This window comes from Anser anser, assembly GCF_964211835.1.
Source record: "Anser anser genome assembly, chromosome: 1".
Taxonomy (NCBI): Eukaryota; Metazoa; Chordata; class Aves; order Anseriformes; family Anatidae; genus Anser; species Anser anser.
In genome coordinates, this window is record NC_139720.1 from 30,960,774 (window position 1) to 30,978,076 (window position 17,303).

A 17,303-nucleotide genomic window follows, 5' to 3' on the forward strand; every position below is an offset into this window, starting at 1 on the left:
GTTCATGCCTTTTATGGCTCAGATGAACACCACTGACATTACACTTTTCAAAGTCTGTAGTTTCTTTGATGAGAGAGTACAACGGGTCTGGCTGGGATAAAGTTAACTTTCTTCATAGTAGCTTGTATGGTGCTGTTCTGAATCTGTGATTAAACGGTGTTGATAGTGCACCTACTTTTTAGCTATTGCTGAGCAATAGCCATCAAGGCACTCTCAGCATCTCAGCCTGCCCCCCTCGCAGCAGGTAGGCAGGGGTGGGCCAGAGTCAAGGGGACACAGCCAGTACAGCTGACCCAAATTGACCAAAGGGCTATTTCATGCCATGTAACATCATGCTCAGCAATAAAGACACCTGGGTTTTGTTCTTTCCTAACTGGCCATTGTTCAGAGACTGGCTGGGCACCGGTCGGCTTGTGGGACGTGGTGAGTGATCACTTATTTTTTGTGTTCTGTTGTTGTTGTTTGATTGTTTTTTAATATTTCCTTCACCTATTAAACTATCTTTATTTCAGCCCACACGTTTTTCTTGTGTTTTCTCTTCTGATTCTCTCACTAATTTCACTGGGGAAAAGTGACCTAGCAGCTTGTGGATGCTTCGTTGCTGGCTGGGGTCAACCCACCAGAGACAGTCATAACCAAAGTCATTATGCTATCTCATATCCTGGCAGAGAATGCAGTACGTCATTTAGATTTACCCTGATAGCACCAATTATCTTTTCCAGCCACGTGCCAAGTGTACAAATAGGAATATGTGACTGACATGACAGGTCTCTAAAATGAGCTCCTACTCTTTAATGGAAAGCGTTAATTTTCAGTTAATTTATCTTTTCTTTATTTGTGGAATATTCTTAAAGGATAGACTGCACCAGTTCTAGATCTTTCTTCTTTCTTTCTTTCTTTCTTTCTTTCTTTCTTTCTTTCTTTCTTTCTTTCTTTCTTTCTTTCTTTCTTTTATTATTATTTAGTACATTTCTGACTTACTTCAGTTGTTTTGACTATGATCCAAGTCAACACTTGTTAATAAAGCTAAACTGAAAACAGCAATATGGTTAGAGAAGTAGTACTTGATTTTAACATTTCTGCTAGACTTAAAATATTAACAAGGGTTTATTAATTTGGATTACTTCAGATTTTCATTACGGTCAATAACAGAACACTTCAGACTAACTTTTTTCCATGCCTCAAATTTTCTGAAGCCTCTGCTTTGCCAGTGTTTACTTTAAGATTTAGGAGTGCAACCTTACTGTCACTTAGTAGTTGATTCCTAATAGTACTGAAATTTATTTATTTGGCACAACAGGAGATTAATCAGTCTATGCTTCAACTTTTAAAACCAGTATGGACCATGTAGTATTTTGCTCTGTTCATCTAATGGTTCCATTACAGTGTATGTGATCCTGGCACATAATTTTCAGGTTTAAGCTCCTGCTCTACATCTGTCATTTCTGTACAGAATAAAATGCTTTGAAGGTTTTTGTAATCACAATAAGTAAGGTTAAGATCATAGTCCAAATTTTACCATTCTGGTAATATATCTTCCTCATCTTAGAATATGTTATTTCATACCGTGTTCTCTGTTCTGTCATGGGAAATGAAGTCTACCTGTTAGCCTCCTAATCCCTCTATTGATGAGACAGATTCACCAGTCTTCCCCATCTTACCTATGTCAGTTCCTTAATCTTTATTTTCTCAGAGGAGAAAATCTGTACTTTTAGTATTATGTTCTCCAGCTCATAATGCTGTATTCTGACATTTTCTCCAGTCTCAAAATTACAAGCTATTTTCCCCTAACAGCTGTTTAGTACCATATTTCATAGCTCAGTTTCTCAAATTCTTTTTTTATATTTCACATTTTATTCCAGTATCACTGGCAAGGATCAACAGACATTTAATTGTTTTTCCCTATATTATTTCTTCTTTTTCCTTCAGATGTTGTGAGTCTACGCTTGACTTTTCCACATTAAAATTCTTCCCCACACTCTGCTCCTACTTTAAAGATTTGGTAACTATGCCATCCTTTTCTTTGCCTGCCAAAAAGTAACTACAAAAGTAAATTTCAAGGAACTGAAAAAGAGAGGTTAAAAAAGAAGCATCATACATATTAATAAGGCTGAAACAATATTCTACTAACAACCTACTATTATTCCTTTACATCAAAAGAAAATACAGAATATGAGCCTGAGAAACTACAAAAGTAAAGCTGAAAATTAAAAAAGGACACAAAGTTAGAAGCACACCACAGTGGTAAGTGGTATATACCTATATATATATATACACACACACATATATATATACATATATATATATATTTATATATATTTATATGGGTAACAGATATATCAACCCTTAAACAACAGGTGTACAGGGTTGCTCAGCCTCTAAGCAACCATTATAATCCCATGTCAAGCTCCTTAGTTTTAACCACTTATAACAATGGGGGGGAGGGAGGAATGGATAATGACAAAGTTAGAGGAATACAGCAGGGAATGGTATCATTATTCCAAGAGCTACTTGAAAAACCAAATGCTGGCCCTTCATATATGCCAAGCCATTCTACACTTGGTTATAAAACACTACGGCATGTTACTCCACAAGAAGTTCCAGTGGATGAAGAGCATGTGTAGAAAAAAATGTGCTCTCAGTGTGGGTGATAGTATTGCAATCTGGTCCATGGTGTGTTAGCATGTATTTGGAGCAGATTGAGGACACCACCTGTTCACACTACTCAGAAACTTAGCTAATAACAGCAGTCAATACTATCAGAGCGAAATTTAATGAAAAGTGTTAGGAATCAAATCCTTCTTTGCTTGCAGACATTTTGTAGCGTCTGTAATGTGAAGCAATGATACTGGAATTTCTGCCTAGCAAAAACACCATCACCAGGACCCTAGCACAATGCAAACTGAAATAAAGTGTAGTCATTCCTTTATTTGCAATCCTATTAGTTTAGAATCAGTATGTGACAAATGCCTAGAAGGATACAGTGGGACTGCAGCTCATCATAGAATTAGATCAGATTCTGCATTCCCTTATACCGCTGTACTGAATCACACTCAAAGAAACCTGTCTACATTGGTTTCAGCAGTTATTCTGATAACAGACAAGAATGGCATAATGGAGAGTTGGCTCTGTAGCAACAAATAATACTGCTGAACACTGTGATCCCAAAAACTTTCGCATGTACTGTAAAAAGCTGTATTTACTTGGTTTTAGCTGAATTATCTTCTGTCCTCATGTATTTCTTTAATTTCATTAAATCACATTTGGAAGAATGAACCAAAAGCCCTTCTTGTAATAATTCTGTTATACTCTTTTAGGGTGAAACACCAGGAGTGATTTTGGAGACCACACCTGAGAAGTCTCCAGTTTAGTCCCAAAAGATCCAAAAAGTATGTTCAAGGTTACAAATTCAGAGTACTTACCTGAGTTCATGAACCATGGTCCAAGGTACTTCAATTTTCAGGGAGAAATGAAGGAAATAATCAAAGAAAAGCTAGGTGGTTTGGAAATTGTAAAATCAGTGAAATCTTTAATTATCAAACCATATTCTGCATCTATACTATTTTAATAACAGTGGGAATATAATTAATAATCACATAAGAGTGATACCAAAAGATACCAGATGACTGGATGCATCATGAGTATCTAAACAAGAAAGAATTATTAAACCATAGAAAGTCATGTTTCTGTTATGAATACAATGTTTAATAAAAAGAGATCTAAAATTACTTATAAACTCAAAAATACTGTGCCTTTTTAAGGAGAAATACAGAACACTACCTACTGACTCCATTAAAAACAAGTCCCCTAAGGCACTACAAAACTAAATATTTTTGTACAACCCTTCACTGTCAGAACTCTTCTGTATGTGAAAATAGACCTCAGGGCAGTAACACACATCACCAAATTTCTCTCAGTGAATGCAGGTTTGAATTGTTCTTTCTGGTAGACAGATAAAAACGGAATGATTACTTATCTGTTCAGAACAGAAGCAATGTATTGTTTTCCTTTTTTTCAAAGACACATGCAACACATGGAAGTTTTTATAAATGATCAGCTAATGTCAGCATTGGTAATCTCATATCAAAAGAGTTCTGCTTGGATCTGACAATGGAAAAAGGAAAACTTGATGGAAGTAATATTTGTTGAGCGGTATGCAAAGAAATGCAGATCTTTGTTGTACTATTCCTACAGTCATCTATAAAAACAAGTCTGAAGAAGCTGCACTAACTCCAGGAGCATCATGCATATTAATCACGCTGAATCAATAGGAACCTAATCCTGCTTTTCTTTAAGTAAATGGTATAACTCCTGTTGATTTCAGTCACAGCTCAGTGTTGGCTTTCTAAACACAACAAAGTGAAGGAGCTTTAAAAATGAAGGAGAGATTTACTGTATGTCTTCTTATATAAAAAATAAGAATTTGTTTACAAACAGTATGTAGAAACAAGCTTATAGAAAAGTCAACAAGACAGAAAAGGAATTGTACATCTGTTGCAAAATACATGAACAAATTACATCTGTATGAAAATAAAGAGATTTTGTAGGTGGGATTGTTTTCTGGTTTCTTTACCAAAGGATTTTCTCTTTTGTTCTGAAGTTCCTGTTCTTTAATATTTTATGTGTCTGAAATCACCTTGAGGTCTGTAAGCTATTCTTTGCCTGGTTTCAGGAAAGAAAAAAAAAAAAAGCCACAGGAAAGAAATAAGGTGATTCTACATAGAGTTAGAATGAAACTTTACTTTTCACTTAGTATTCTCTATTTGGAGAAGAGCTTCATAAGAAAACAGCGTGTAAGTAATGATTTATTCTCACCCAGAATAAGACTGAAGACTGTTGTTCCCCTCTTCCTTTTCCTTCAAGTTATCAGCCTGTAAAATATAGTAATACTGAAAAGAGCAATTTTCCTTAGGCCTAATGTTCTTCCCCCTCCCTCCCCCCTGCCCCTCTGCTTCTCTCTCTCTCTCTTTTCCCATAGACTTTGGATCAGACTCTAGGAGGAGGATTCTCATTCTACATCTCACTGGACTATGACCTTAGCTAATTTAGTATGCTGCTATAAGGCCATTTAATATAGCCCTAATCCCCCCTTAGGACTTTTAGGTCCTTTGAGGAGTCAGGCTAAATCTGACTACAAATATAAACCTACATGTATAAACCAAGGGAGGGCCTTGGAGGTCCTGCCTTGGGTCAGAACTTGAGTTGGTGCATTAAAGGTGTCATTTTGACATGCATGCAGACTGTGGTCTGTGCTCACGTCTTCTCTGGCACCGCTTCAACTTATTTCCAATGGCATGTGGTACACAAAATGTGGTACATGGGCAGGACAGGAGTAACAGTACTATCCAACAAGCTTTTTTTATCTAGGTGTTCTGGAAAGAAGGACTATGAGGCATACCACGCAGTGCACGTGCCCTGTATGTTAGTTGCATTATAAGAGCATGTAAATTTAAGTTCCAGCTGACAAAGAATTTCATTGACCCAAAAGTGTCCTCTGAGAGACTTCCTATCCTCAGTTAAAGGCCAAAAGTTAGCTGGGGAAACTATCCTTCAGTCTCTCATAACACCACCTAATACCACTGGGCTCCCTGGGAAACCAAGAGCAGAATGCATGTATTTAAAAAGCTTCTGATCAAAATTATACACTCTTTTTTTGTCATCTAGAATTAGGACCACCTTGGTTGAGATCTATATGATTATTAATATAGAGATATTTATGGTGTATAGTTAAGTAATCTTTAAAATTGTCCTTGTGTTGTTAGGAAGAGAGTCATTTAAATTCATGCTCTTGCTGTTAATTTTTGGTTTAAAAAAAAAAAAATGTCTAGAGATATGAACAAACTAAAAAGGACTAAGTACATGGACTCCTACTGCAGAAATGTAGGAAGATGAAAGAATACCAAAACGATCATGCTGTATAAGAAGAAATGTCAGTCTATGCATAGACTTTATCTACGATATTAGACAATAGCCGATAACAGAGAAAGATACATGAATAGGTCAAGTGGTAGGGATTCCTTCCCAGTAGAACCTCTAGCAATTAAAGTTCACGAATCCTAAACTAGAGGTGGCATTTTTGACTTTATTAACCTGTGATGATTTTTTTTTTTTTTTTTGGTCTACTGATTTGCTCAACTGCTTTCATAGTACAAATGTTGCAAAAATTTGGCATCCAGAGCGTTGTATGCCTAAATGGTTCACAGCTATACTTTGCACAAAGTTTCTTCACTTGTCCTGAACTGGCCTAAGTTCAGACAGGTTCATTCTGGTGTACAAAGAGGTAGTGACAAAACTCTGTTTAACTTCCTCACATCCCTTAGGAGTCTATAGACATTTCTCATATTCTCTTTGAAAACATATTTTCTGGGCTCAATACTGTAACCCCCTCAGCCACGCCTCATGCTGAAGCCAGTCCATCTGTTTGACCATCCTTGTCTGGGAGACTGTGGTGGTTTTACCCAGCTGGGCAGCTAATGAGCTAGTGGGCTTCCTCAAAGGAAGAGGGGGAGAAAATACAATGGAAAAGGGCTCAAGAGTTGAGATAAGGACAGGGAGATCGCTGACCAATTACTGTCATGGTCAAAACACACTCAGTGGAGGGAGATTAATATAATTTATTGCCCACTACTAACAGAGTAGAGCAGTGAGAACTAAAAGCAAACTAAAACCACCTTCCACCCATCCACCATCCTCTACCACCTCCCCCCAGCAGCACGGGGGAATGGGACGGGCAATGGGGGCTGCTGTCATTCCCTGATGTCTCCGCCACTCCTTCACGGTCCCTCTCTGCCCCTGCTCCCCGTGGGGTCCCTCCCACGGGATGCCGTCCTTCCCCAACTGAGCCTGCGGGGGCTGCCCACAGGCAGCAGCTCTTCAAGAACTGCTCCCACACGGCTCCGTACCACGGGGTCCATCCCCCAGGAGCAAACTGCTCCAGCACGGGTCCCCCACGGGCGGCAGCTCCCCCCAGACCCCCTGCTCCTGCGTGGGCTCCTCTCCACGGGCTGCAGCTCCGGCCCGGGGCCTGCTCCTGCGGGGGCTCTCCATGGGCCGCAGCCTCCTCCAGGCCACATCCACCTGCTCCACCGGGGGCTCCTCCACGGGCTGCAGCGTGGAGATCTGCTCCGTGTGGGACCCATGGGCTGCAGGGGGACAGCCTGCTCCACCAGGGGCCTCTCCACAGGCCGCAGGGGAACTTGTGCTGCGTGCCTGGAGCACCTCCTGCCCTCCTGCTGCACTGACCTTGGGGGCTGCAGGGCTGCTTCTCTCATGTTTTCTCACTCCTCTCTCCCAGCTGTTGTTGCACTGCATTATTTTTTCTCCTTTTGCCAATCTGCTCTCCCAGAGGCCCAACCAGCGTCGCTCACTGGCTCAGCTCTGGCCAGTGGCACGTCCCTTTTGGAACCACCTGGAACAGTCTCTGATCTGACATGGGGCAGCTGCTGGGCTCTGCTTACAGAGGACACCCCTACAGCCCTCTTGCCACCTCCTTCATCATCATTTAGATGGATGCTCTGTTTCCCCAGCACTAGCATGTAATTTTCTGATTTGCTTTTTGTTCACGTTTTGTGATTCACTTTATTTTGCTTGTTCCTGTTCAGCACTGAGTGTGTTTCCATTGAAACACTCCCTCTTTTTCCTTAATGCTAATATTTAGTTCATGGTCTATCACTGCATCTAGACAGTTAAGAGTTTTTTCACATTTTTCTATTCTTTTACACTGAATTCTACATAATATTTTCACTTGTCAGTTATTAATTTTTCAAGAGGCCCCTATAAAATTGTCAAAAAATCAGGTTTGGGTTTTGTTACATTAAAAACTTAGCATCATAGCCAAACTCTGAACTGATTTTTCATCTCCTTTCTCAGGATATTTATCAGTTAATTCCATCATTCTTTTAGCTTTGGAATGCAATGTATCTGTAAATCAAGCACCATATTTCATATTGAGACAGTATTGTTTTCAATATCAAATGAGTGTTTGACAATTCCTTGTTTAAGGAGTGGAGTTTTCTGCAGTTTCCCTCTTTGTGGGTCTGCAACATTAGCTTAGTATGTTATCAGTAACTTCTAAACCCATTGGTCAACTTTATACAAATTTAACACAGACTAAACTCCTCAAAGTAAGGTTCATTTTATGCTTGTCAGAAAATTACCATAAAAAATCATATTCTTAAAATGGCTGTTATATAAACACAGCTACATCTGAAGTGTATTTATCATTTTGTACAATAAAATGGTGGTTTAATGTAACGCCTAGATCCTAATGCATGTGAATAGTGTTCCAAAGTGAGCTTTAACTGGAGGGAGAGGAAGTATGAAAGAAATGTCATGATCATTTCCAACTGCTTGTAACTCATTAAACCTATTGGTCCTTTTATAAGTCCATGAAATGACAAAACAGAAGAGAAAAAAAATCTTTAAATGTTAATGCCTGTTGTGTTGTGCCTTCAGAGCACACAAGTAATGGGAATTAATGGGTGCACTGAAAGCAGCAGACTCCTGAGTAATGAGTAATTAGTACTAAGCTATACCGCATTAAGGACCATTAGAGGATAATACTTCGCTATAGCTCAGCTTTACTGGGGCATTTCTTTCACATTAATTTGTTCTCTTTCCTGAAGGAAAAGAAAAAGGGAAAGGGAAAGAAAAAGGGAAAGGAAAATGGAAAGGAAAAGAGAAATGGAAAGGGAAAAGGAAAGGGAAAGGGAAAAAGAAAGGGAAAAGGAAAGATGATGAAACATTAAACAACAACACAAAAAAAAAGTAGGCACAAATTCCTTCTTTATATTCCTGTGCTAGTTGCCTTAAAGCAGACACAGGTGTGAAGTGGAAAGCCTATGTAGCTAGAAGGATTAGTGGAAGGGGGAAGGGAGAGGAAAAGTAGGTGTGTGGACAACCTGTTGCCTTCGTCACTCACATTGTTGACATGGATGTACCAATAGACTGAGAAGGATACTCTAAACTGGGGAGATACCTCTCCTTGTAAAAGAAGTAGGAAAAAGAATATGATGCCATTTAAGATTTCTTCTCTCACCTCCCCACAATCACTAGCCCCTTCCTTTGGAATTGTGAAAAAGGTGCCAAATGGTGAGATAACTTCATGTGCTAAACTCAGCTATGAGTTACATGTCTTTATCATGGGGAGACATTTTATTTTCACCTCTCAAATTTGTTACAAATCTATTTGGACTGTTGTGGCTCCTCTTCTGAGTTGTCTAAGCCTGAAGGTTCCCAGATAGCAATAAACTCTTCCGGTTGTGTGTAACTCTGGACAGATTCTGAATGCTGCTGCTTTTAAGTTGAATATGAAAGCATAATTATAAAATGCGCATTTGTGATTATTTCATTGTGATGGTGTTACCTTAAAGATTCCCGGGTGACATACAGTCAAAGTAATTTGCACCTAGTTCATGAAGTATTTCTCTCTAACCTTACAGACAATGAACCATCAGACATTGGAATAAGAAATGCTCTTCCCTAGAGCCACAAGGACCTTTATATTGGGTAAATACAAAGTGTTTACAAATCTTACTTTACCATTCTAAATGTATCCATTGTAGGCATGAATGCTGTCCAATAAGCTATGAATTTAGATTCTAACTTCTCTTCCCTTAAACATGTACTTTTTCAATACCTTCTGGAAGTAGGCTGAATACTTTCTTTCCATAACTAAATTTCTGAATTATATAGGTAGCTACATAGTGTACGTTTCCATACACTGTACATATGCTTGTATGTATCCCCAGTTGCACTACTATGGAAACTGAGATTTTTGCAATCATGGGAATTAAATGCCAGAGAGTAAAAAAAATGTATATGTTATACTACAGCTGTGCGTCTCTCTTGCTCTCTCTCTCTCATACACACAAAATCAGAGAATCCTGATTAACCTAAGAAGAATAAAAAAGTTATGAGCAGGAAGGTTGATACTTTCAGATACACCTGAGTAATTCAAAAGCATAAGGCTTATTTTCAAGAGTGGATAAATGGGATTTTGACACATTCAAAACTGTGTTTTAATATGTCACTATTATGCTGGAGTGATGGAAATGGAGAAATTACTAGTCCCAATATATAAAATTCGCACAAGATAGTGTGACACGTTGTAAAGAAAGAGACTTATGCTACTTTGCAATGTCACCTTTTATTCACTTAGACCTCAAAACCAAAAAAAATATATATATATTTAAGTTGAATGTTCTACCTGTGTCCATTAAAAAGTAGAACTCCAAGTGCTAGAAAGTAAGGAAGATAAAATCTTATGATATTTCCTCTTAATGTAGGTTTTCACTTGCCTAGCATAGCTTTACTAGGCAAGTACACTCCTAGCACCCTTCAGTGTTAACTGAATTTGGAATTTACTTAGTGAAGATGAAGAGGAGTTAAAAAATATATATGTTCATACGTTCAAAAAAATCACCTTTTTAAAAAATAATAATAATAATAAATAAATACATAAAATCATCTTTGTCATCAGTTGCACTGAATGTCTGGCCATGCCTTCTATAGCAGTATACTTGGAGAAGAAGAGGCAATGCCCTTTTTGTGTGATAGCCAGCTCAACAGTTCAGATGGAAGAATTCATGAATACTAACACCCAAGAAAGTACCTAAGCTAGAATTGAATAGTGTTTTCCTGAAGGACCAGCTTCTCTTCTCACTATATAGAGGAAGCGAAGATAAGTGCTATATGCCTAGTATTCATGTAGCATAAGTTAGATGAGATCAATAGTTCTTGTCAGTCTGTGGCAGCTGCATCACTATATAGAAAGCATGACTCTGTCAAATCCTTCCCTGATTTCCTTCATAGGCTTAGGCTAGAACAAGTTCAGTAGTTGCATTTCAACTTTTAATGTATACATAAGCAGAATTTCCATGATGGAAAGTGTTTCCTATTCTGCTTTCATACTTAGACAAAGAAATCACTCTGATTTTCTGAAATTCAAAATTACAGTTAAGCATGAATTCAATTACCCTTATTGTCATAGATGGTTGAGAACATAGCAGGAGATTTGCTGATATCTCTGTATGTGTGGTACCTGACAAAACAGCATGTTGAGGTACGATTCAGAAATATATATTCCTCTGGAGCTGTGCCAACAGAATTCAAACTTTCCCATCACCTGAATATGTAGAAGACGTATAAGACACTATAACCAGAAGTAGGACATCCTTTTTTTTTCTTATTTATTTATTTATTTTTCCCAGCATGAATATGTTTTGTTATGTCAGGTAAGTCAATGTAACTAAACAGAAGTTTAGTCTTCTAAAGAGGACTAAAGCCCCTTAGAAGCAGAAGGTGGTTTTAGTTTGCTTTTAGTTCTCACTGCTCTACTCTGTTAGTAGTGGGCAATAAATTATATTAATCTCCCTCCACTGAGTGTGTTTTGACCATGACAGTAATTGGTCAGCGATCTCCCTGTCCTTATCTCAACTCTTGAGCCCTTTTCCATTGTATTTTCTCCCCCTCTTCCTTTGAGGAAGCCCACTAGCTCATTAGCTGCCCAGCTGGGTAAAACCACCACAGTCTCCCAGACAAGGATGGTCAAACAGATGGACTGGCTTCAGCATGAGGCGTGGCTGAGGGGGTTACAGTATTGAGCCCAGAAAATATGTTTTCAAAGAGAATATGAGAAATGTCTATAGACTCCTAAGGGATGTGAGGAAGTTAAACAGAGTTTTGTCACTACCTCTTTGTACACCAGAATGAACCTGTCTGAACTTAGGCCAGTTCAGGACAAGTGAAGAAACTTTGTGCAAAGTATAGCTGTGAACCATTTAGGCATACAACGCTCTGGATGCCAAATTTTTGCAACATTTGTACTATGAAAGCAGTTGAGCAAATCAGTAGACCAAAAAAAAAAAAAAAAAATCATCACAGGTTAATAAAGTCAAAAATGCCACCTCTAGTTTAGGATTCGTGAACTTTAATTGCTAGAAGCTCTACAGGGAAAGAGTTAGAGCAAGAGGGTGGTTGTGGAGTTTAGCTGCGTGAAAGCACCACAGCTGGAATAATAATCACTGTAACGCTTACTTTAGCTGTCATGTAGAAAAAGTTCTGGAACTTGTATTCTCTTCCTTTTCTTATATGTCTCTGCAAGGTGGAAGTTCAGGCTTTAGTTACGATGATAATAATCAAAAATGCAATGAGAAACTGCTACACAAAGCAGAAATATTGCGTGCCAGTTTCATTCAGAATAAAGCAAAGTGAAGGGATTGGGAAATGAATTAAGTAAACATTATCATTGTTTTGTAGACTAAAAGCTCTTTCTTTAAAGAACCAGCCTACACATGGTTACTGCATAATAGATATTCTCTACATAGAGATTTCAATAGCTTCTATTCTATAATAGAAAAATAATTATGCGATCTGATTTAAAAAATATATATAGCTAAATATGGAGATATCAAAGATATTTTAAATGGACTTGAGAGAGCAAAGCTCAAGAAGCAAATTCCTTTGATTTCTTTGTGGGCTCAGTTCTGCACTGCCTTATGTACATTTGTAGTATCTGTCGTAGTTGTACTACAGGCTTCAGTGGCTGCAAAGTAGCCTCTGACAACTTCTGGCACTTGTGGAAAGGTAGAGTTGAGGTTTAAACTATTCCAATATAAGTGAATGAGTGAAAAAGCAGGTATAGGACACGTACCATGATTCTTAAAGTTATTGCCTCTGACTCTAAGGCTGCATTTACTCTGTAAAGCAGAAAGCATGAGAAAATTTATAGTCAATTTCTTTCTTTTCCCCTATGTTTTTTTTTCCAGATTCTTAGCCTTTTTGCTGTTGGAGCAGAAAACATCCATGCTCTGCTTATGTAAAGGATATGCTCTTGTGGTCAGAGCTTTCATTTCAGTGCCACTTAAAACCAAAATTAGAAGCTTTCCTAAACGGCATGCTCCCACACAAACAAGAATTTAGTCAGGGAAACACAAAGGCCTCATTATGTGCATCCAACTGATTGCAGCAGTGCTTCTAACATGCCACATGATTCACATATATTAAATTGAGGCCCATGGTCACAAAGGACCATTTCTGTCACCTAGAAAATTTTCAGAGCTTTTTACGATAGACATTTCTAGATTTACAAATCTTAATATCAAAATGTTTCATTACAATTATCTAACTCAACCTCAAATGAAACGTGTAGCTGTTCTCCCAGAAATTTCTGGAGAATTTGGGGGTGCATTAAGTGTTCTTGTTGTCTGTAGCATCAATATGCTGAGGTACCTTTGCTTTCCAGCACCATCTATGTCAAGAGCTGGCACAGTTTTAAAACCCAATGCAAAAGGAAACAGGAAGGGAAAGCAAGGGAAAGCAAACAAACACTCTGGGGACAGTTTATCTCATGCCAAAGAGATAAAAGTTATCTAAAAAAAGTTATATGAATCACACCCAGAAGTGCTTTTTTCTTTTCATCAACTATAAAGGAAGCTTAGGAGGAATAGTTGAGATATACACGTCTATGTTATTCACATCAAGAGTCAGATTAAATAAATACCACCCAGAGAATCTTCTTGCAGACTGTAACTGGGTTGGATTTGGTTCAAACTTGTCTTTGCATTGCTGTTTTGTATGATAGGATTTCACAACATGACAAACATTGCAATAACCCTGTATATATGGAAAATATAAAATGTCACCTGTAACTACAGGAGTTTGATGGGTTTTGCTTTGGATAGCTTCTGATTAATAATAATAATAATAATCCTTATTTGATACAATCATACCAGATGAAATACTGGCTAAAGCAACCTTACAAAGCTGTTGCAATGAAGAGCACATAACATAGTAACCAATATGCATAAAAACTGCTGTTTTGTAGCAAGTTACAATAGAATTACCAATCTTTCACAGACTACAAAATATTTGTGCTTATGAAAGCAGTATGCTTTGAAGCAATATTTAACATCATGGAAGAAGTAGAAATGAAACTGTAAAAGGCATAGATAAATCACAACTGTAGCATCTCAAAGTTCTCTAGGTAATCTACACATCACTTCTCTAAACTGGAACATTTTTATTTCTTCAACGTATTGACTATAAATGCTATGTAAGATTGATATTTTATAGTCAATGGACTACACAAGAAATAAAAAGCATACTGATATGGCATTCTGATCAAGAAATTTTCATTTTCATCTCCCTTTTGGTATCAAAAACTTGACTTGCTTTAAAACCTGGTAAAATTAACTGCAGTACTTCCTTTGTGTACTCACATCTCCATAATTTACAGCCTACCTGCCAAACTGGGAGAGTCATTTTACATCAGGTTTAGCTTGTCTGGATGTTAAAAACAATCTCATTTGGCTTTATTAAATAAAACAATCTTGTGCAAGAACTTCAGCTAAAATGAAGAAAAGTGTGCAGTTTCAGCATAACATTAATAATGTCTGTTATCTGTATTTATTGATTTGAGGAAAAATCACTGTTCAATTTCAAAACCGCAGAGAATTAACTTTCTCAAATAGTGCTATGTTTTTCATAAGAACTGTATGTGGCTAAAGCCAATACTGCTAGATTTATTAAGAATGTGATAATCACTATTTCTAAGAACTTAAATCAACAATATTAATCTGATATTGCTAATTACAGAGCTATTTTGCAAACATTTTTTTAAGGATCAAGTTTTAGTTATAACACGGTAAGTAATTTATGCTTCTGTCATTTTTTAAAAATTAATTTTGAAAGGATCACCATCATGCAAAATTACATTCATAACTGTTCAGTATTACATTGATCCAGGGTAAAAAATCCAATTTTAAAGAAAGAACTAGAGACTTAGGAGTGTGAAACACTTTCTGATTTACCAAGTATTATTAGTTCCAGTTTAACACTAAGTGACACACAGCTGATGTGACTATACTTTTTGTGCAAAGACCTAGCTTGCAACCAGTCAGTTCAGAGCCCAACACAATTAGAGGCGTCTGCAGCAGCCCATGGAGATAGAGTTCAGCACTCAGTATCTAAAGGTGGCCTTCAAAGCAGCCACCAAAACAGCAAGGATGGATGTTGGCTCCTCCTGTACCACATGCATTCAGACCAGAGATTAGCAGTTTGCAGTGTCCTGTTAGTCAGTTTATCAGATCTTGCACACGTTTTTCTCAGCCTTTTTAAACACATGCACCACCAAACATTTTTGGAAGAAGTGCATGAAATACCTTATACCTGTGTTTGTTGGCTGCAGGAATAGAACTGATAGATGAAATATTTAGTTTGTAGCTCAACAAAGGTTTTTGTTTTCATCGTATTTTTGAAGGCAGTAATCTCACTGTTAAAGAGAGAATGCCCAATCTCTGGAAATCACTGGTGCTTAAATCTTCTTGCAACCACTAAGATTTCCTCTAGGAAACACACCCTGTATCGTGGGTTTCCCTTCCATGAGCAACTTTGAATAGAGAAAGATTACATTCAGAATTACATTGTTCAGAAGGTGAGTCCCTTGCTTTGATGTCACACCTTCAGCTCACATTTAGTCCTAATGTCCCCCTCAATGGGAGTCAGCCTGTATTACTCACAGCTCTCCTTAACACAGATGCCTCAGCAATCATGATAACAAATGGCTGGGCATGGCCAAAAATTACTCCTAAAATGTGATTGACTAAAGCTGAAGACAAGCATCTATAGGAATTTTCAGAAGCAGAAAGACATCCTATCTCTAATTCCTCTTAGTCAAGCTTGAAGACATGTCAGTTGTTTGTTTATTTTAATTTAGAAATAAACAAAAAAAAATTTTAATTTAGAATGCATTTAATTAAAATAAACTTGTAAAAAGGCTAAATCATGGGAAATGAGGAAATCAGTAAGAGTGGTTTATCCAACAATACCGCAGTTCCAAGAAGAAGAAACCAATGGAAAATAAAAAGCGTTTGTGAATATCATTGAAGTTTACCTGTGTGAGCCTTTCCCTCCACAAGAACTGAGCATATTCTTCTGTAATGACAGAGAGAAGCTGACTTCTACATCTTTGTTTGAAGGTATTGAAATCATACTGCTTCAACAAGAGATGAATTAGTTGCTAGAGGGAAAGATTAATTTGCCAAAACTGAGGAATTGGCTTATTTTTTTAGGGAATTAGCCAACTCCATCTTTTGCTTCAGTTATGCTGGGAAATCTCTCTTCTGTACAATCTCAAAAGAGATAGTGCAGTAGAAGATCAGTAACAAATATTTAATTGTACATATAAAACATGAAATATTTCTGGCCATTTCCTGCTAACCCAAATAATAATAGAAAATTTCCTGAAACATTTGATGGATGATCCTCTGAGTTATTAAATGCCTCAATGTGACACACATTAACTGGGAGGACATTAAGTACCAAGCAGAAAGAGTACTAATTCATGGCCACAGAGTAGTCTTTTGAAAGCTAAGTGATGCTGAGGGAATATGCAGAGAATGTATTTAAATAGTAAGAATACACAAGAATTATTTTAATAGCCAATATCTTGATCTTAGGAAATGAGATGACGTATGGCATGCTGTCAGTGTTAATATTTAAGAAGAAGAAAGTGGTATTATTGGTACTCTTGGAACCTAGAACATGGATTCTTTTGGCCAGAGTTTTTAACACTACTATAATCCAACTAGCATGGGTGAAGTAAGCAAAAGCGTCTTGTACCTGCCCTCAAAGGACTGATTCCTTCCTCTGGGTAATTGACAACTCCAGCCAAGGTTTTTGAATGTTAATGGGCTATTGATCTCTCTGACACAGAACAAACTAAGCTTCATATAAAATCCATACTCAAATCAAATAAGAGAACAGGTGAGTGACTCATAAAACATCTACCACTGTAGTGTAGAGAAAGAAAGAAAGAAAGAAAGAGAGAGAGAGAGAGAGAGAGAGAAAAGAGAAAGAAAGAAAGAAAGAAAGAAAGAAAGAAAGAAAGAAAGAAAGAAAGAAAGAAAGAGAAAGAAAGAAAAAGAAAGAAAGAAAGAAAGAAAGAAAGAAAGAAAGAAAGAAAGAAAGAAAGAGAAAGAAAGAAAAAGAAAGAAAGAAAGAAAGAAAGAAAGAAAGAAAGAAAGAAAGAAAGAAAGAAAGAAAGAAGGAAAGAAAGAAGGAAAGAAAGAAAGAAAGAAAGAAAGAAAGAAAGAAAGAAAGAAAGAAAGAAAGAAAGAAAGAAAGAAAGAAAGAAAGAAGGAGAAAGGAAGGAAGGAAGGAAGGAAGGAAGGAAGGAAGGAAGGAAGGAAGGAAGGAAGAAAGAGAAAGAAAAAGAGGAAGGAAGAAAGAGAAAGAAAAAGAGGAAGGAAGGAAGGAAGGAAGGAAGGAAGGAAGGAAGGAAGGAAGGAAGGAAGGAAGGAAGG

General features: G+C 37.4%; 1 protein-coding gene across 3 annotated transcripts in view; it reads right to left on the reverse strand.

Annotated features, from left to right (window-relative positions):
- Positions 1 to 888: 888 nt before the first annotated feature.
- The window catches only part of LOC310897767 (uncharacterized protein), a 71,827-nt gene continuing 55,412 nt past the window's right edge, over positions 889 to 17,303 (reverse strand). The window contains exons 6-10 of one of the 3 annotated variants that reach the window (XM_083831716.1): positions 15,893 to 15,991; positions 12,653 to 12,698; positions 12,037 to 12,096; positions 4,816 to 4,871; positions 889 to 3,450 (exon numbers count right to left, since the gene is read on the reverse strand). In XM_083831716.1, coding sequence (XP_083687842.1) covers positions 3,429 to 3,450; positions 4,816 to 4,871; positions 12,037 to 12,096; positions 12,653 to 12,698; positions 15,893 to 15,991 — 283 coding nt within the window. In that variant the 3' untranslated portion in view covers positions 889 to 3,428. Of the gene's footprint in view, positions 3,494 to 4,815; positions 4,872 to 12,036; positions 12,097 to 12,652; positions 12,699 to 15,892; positions 15,992 to 17,303 lie in introns of all 3 variants that reach the window. The other 2 variants (XM_083831715.1, XM_083831717.1) reach the window with 2 other exon arrangements.